This window comes from Anopheles darlingi, chromosome 2, assembly GCF_943734745.1.
Source record: "Anopheles darlingi chromosome 2, idAnoDarlMG_H_01, whole genome shotgun sequence".
NCBI classification, from domain to species: Eukaryota; Metazoa; Arthropoda; class Insecta; order Diptera; family Culicidae; genus Anopheles; species Anopheles darlingi.
In genome coordinates, this window is record NC_064874.1 from 75,268,557 (window position 1) to 75,271,056 (window position 2,500).

Genomic DNA, 2,500 nt, shown 5'->3' on the forward strand with positions numbered 1-2,500 from the left:
TCTGTTAATGTTGATATTAACGGCGAAAGAGAAAATGCTGTATCTTGGGGGGCATGTTGTAACATAATCGGGTCAACGATTTACCGTAATTCATCTTGTGAATGTTGCTCAAATGATATTAGAAGTGATCTTTCTCACATCATTTTCCAATTTTTTTCATACCTTCTCCAAAATCTGTTCTTTAAAAATGTATTTTGTGAGTTGATCCGAATCAATCCATCATCTAGCTTCTGTTCTGAATCGTTGGTGTCGATATTCTTACTTTCTCAGTATTAAAGGACTTTGTTAGATAAAGGACTCAGCTATATCATTTGCATCGAATTGCCTCAAAATTAAACACATTCAATCGGGATTTCGCTAACAAATCGTCTGGATTCGATAGAAATCGTTAATTTTGTTGGTTCCCTTTAAATTTCACCCAACAATTTAATTTTAATCGTGATATTCGTGATAGGACCAATAGGACACCACCATTTTGTAAAACAAATCTGACCCATAGAGTTGACCTACACGTCAACTCAACGTCAACAATAAGCGATTTAACAACGCCTTTAAAGGGTAGCGAAATTTACAAAGCACCTAAAAAGCCCAGCATACCAAAAAGGGGGCGAAAATTTTAGTAAGTAAAAAAACAGCTACTAATGTTGAGCAAGCCAAGCCACCAATATACAGCTTACTCTCTAGTTGGTTAATGCTAATTCATACCATTTGCCGTTGCTTCTGCTGCTGCTGCTGCTGCTACTTCAAACTTCAAAGATGAAATTGGTAAGGCGAACAAATCAAACAGAAAATCAGAAACAGTAAACAAACAAAGCGATTATGGAAATCACACCGCACTGTCGCCATCCCATCGCGACACCTAACCCAGCAGCCGGCGAATGAATCAATCAACACCGGGACCAGCAACCGCTTCCCCATTGCTGCCATTTTGCGCAATTTCCTCCCCGGGGGCCCATAAAGTGTCCGAAGCGCGCCTGTCGCGCGTAGGTGGGCGCCAGCTCCATTACCATGACGAAGGCCCGTGTGTGTGTGCGTGTGTGTGCGACAACTCAATCCCACACCCATCGCCGGTGAGGCGCCGTCAACCGGTAACAGTTTCACAACTTCATCCAAGCCTCTGGCCTTCTGCCGAAAAGCTGGGCGTCAGGACAAATATTAGCTCAACCCGACGGCGACGGTAGTACATAGTTTCGGTCGATACCGATGCCGATGATGATGATGAGCCATGTTGACAGTCGTTCGCCCCTCGGTGTGGCATGTAGCGTGTAGTAAATGTTTAAAAGTTTGGTGTCGCTGATGCCGTCGTCGTCGTCGTCAACCTGATTTGGCAGCTATTTACCTTTCGGCGTGAAAGATGTTGATGTGGTGCCACCAATTAGCACCACGGGCACGGTTCCTACTACTACTTCTACTACTCCTTATCCTCCTGCTCGCGCTCCGTGGTTTTTGGGTGTTTTGAAATGTTTTCACTTACGCCTTAGGGGCCCCACTACCTGACACTTGAACGCACTTATCCACCCCTCAGTGGAGTTTATGTAAATGCGACGCAACGCGATCGAGTGCTCGAGATCGATCAGCAATTGGTAGCTTTACGCCTCTGCTCGATGCGGTTCGATCAATCGCGATCCGCGATCATGTGCCATTAAGTTTGTTGATCTAACGTTTCGGTTTTCCGTCCTTTTTTGTGTTGTTGTTTCATTTCCCACAGATACGCGCGAGACGGCGTTCGTGCACGCGATCACGGCTGCCGGTATTACGTACGCGGTGACAAAGGCCTGCACGATGGGCGATCTGCTCGAGTGCTCCTGTCAGAAGCATTCGCGTGCGAAGGAGGACGGCCGCGGACACGGTGCCGGTGCCGGTGTAGGTCGCCGTGGTGGCCAAGCAGCACGAAGGGGACAACAGCAGGCCAGTGGTGGTGGTCCAGCGAGTCCAACGAGCCGAACCAACGTTGCCGGCATACTGATCGCACCGTACCAGCCCAACCCGTCCTACAGTATGGAAGGTGCGGGCTCGAATCCGGACAGAGGCCAGGCTGGCCGCCACCGCCAGCAACCGCGCCGTGGCTCCAACAACAACAACAGGCGTCGCAACCAGCGACATCTGAAACCGAGTGGTCCGCCACGGACTGCGGTCGGTGGTGCAACAATCGGACCAGGACCGGCAGCAGGTGGCAGCAGACCGGAGCTACCGGCCACTCTGACGATACTGACGAGCGGCCAGGAGGAAAAGTGGAAGTGGGGCGGTTGCGACGATAACGTCAACTTTGGCGTGCGCAAATCGAAGGACTTCCTGGACGCTCGGTTGCGCAAGAAGAGCGACATCAAGACGCTGGTCCGGCTGCACAACAGCAACGCTGGCCGGCTGGTAAGTACACTGGCCGGTGGTGTCCCCGGCCCCCCTAGGCCCTGGCAACACCTCAACACTCCGGTGGTGGTCGCTCTCTTTTCTCTTGTCGCTGCAGGCGGTGAAGCAGTTCATGCGGTTGGAGTGCAAGTGT

General features: G+C 50.6%; 2 protein-coding genes across 2 annotated transcripts in view; one reads left to right on the forward strand and one right to left on the reverse strand.

Moving 5' to 3' along the window:
- Positions 1–2,500, reverse strand: part of LOC125949612 (neither inactivation nor afterpotential protein C) — a 67,901-nt gene that overhangs the window by 59,732 nt on the left and 5,669 nt on the right. The window lies entirely within an intron of this gene.
- LOC125949643 (protein Wnt-6) overlaps positions 1–2,500 on the forward strand; it is a 19,926-nt gene that overhangs the window by 16,355 nt on the left and 1,071 nt on the right. The window contains exons 3-4 of the mRNA XM_049676894.1: positions 1,709–2,367; positions 2,465–2,500. The exon at positions 2,465–2,500 is cut by the window's right edge and continues 1,071 nt beyond it. Coding sequence (XP_049532851.1) covers positions 1,709–2,367; positions 2,465–2,500 — 695 coding nt within the window. The remainder of the gene's footprint in view (positions 1–1,708; positions 2,368–2,464) is intronic.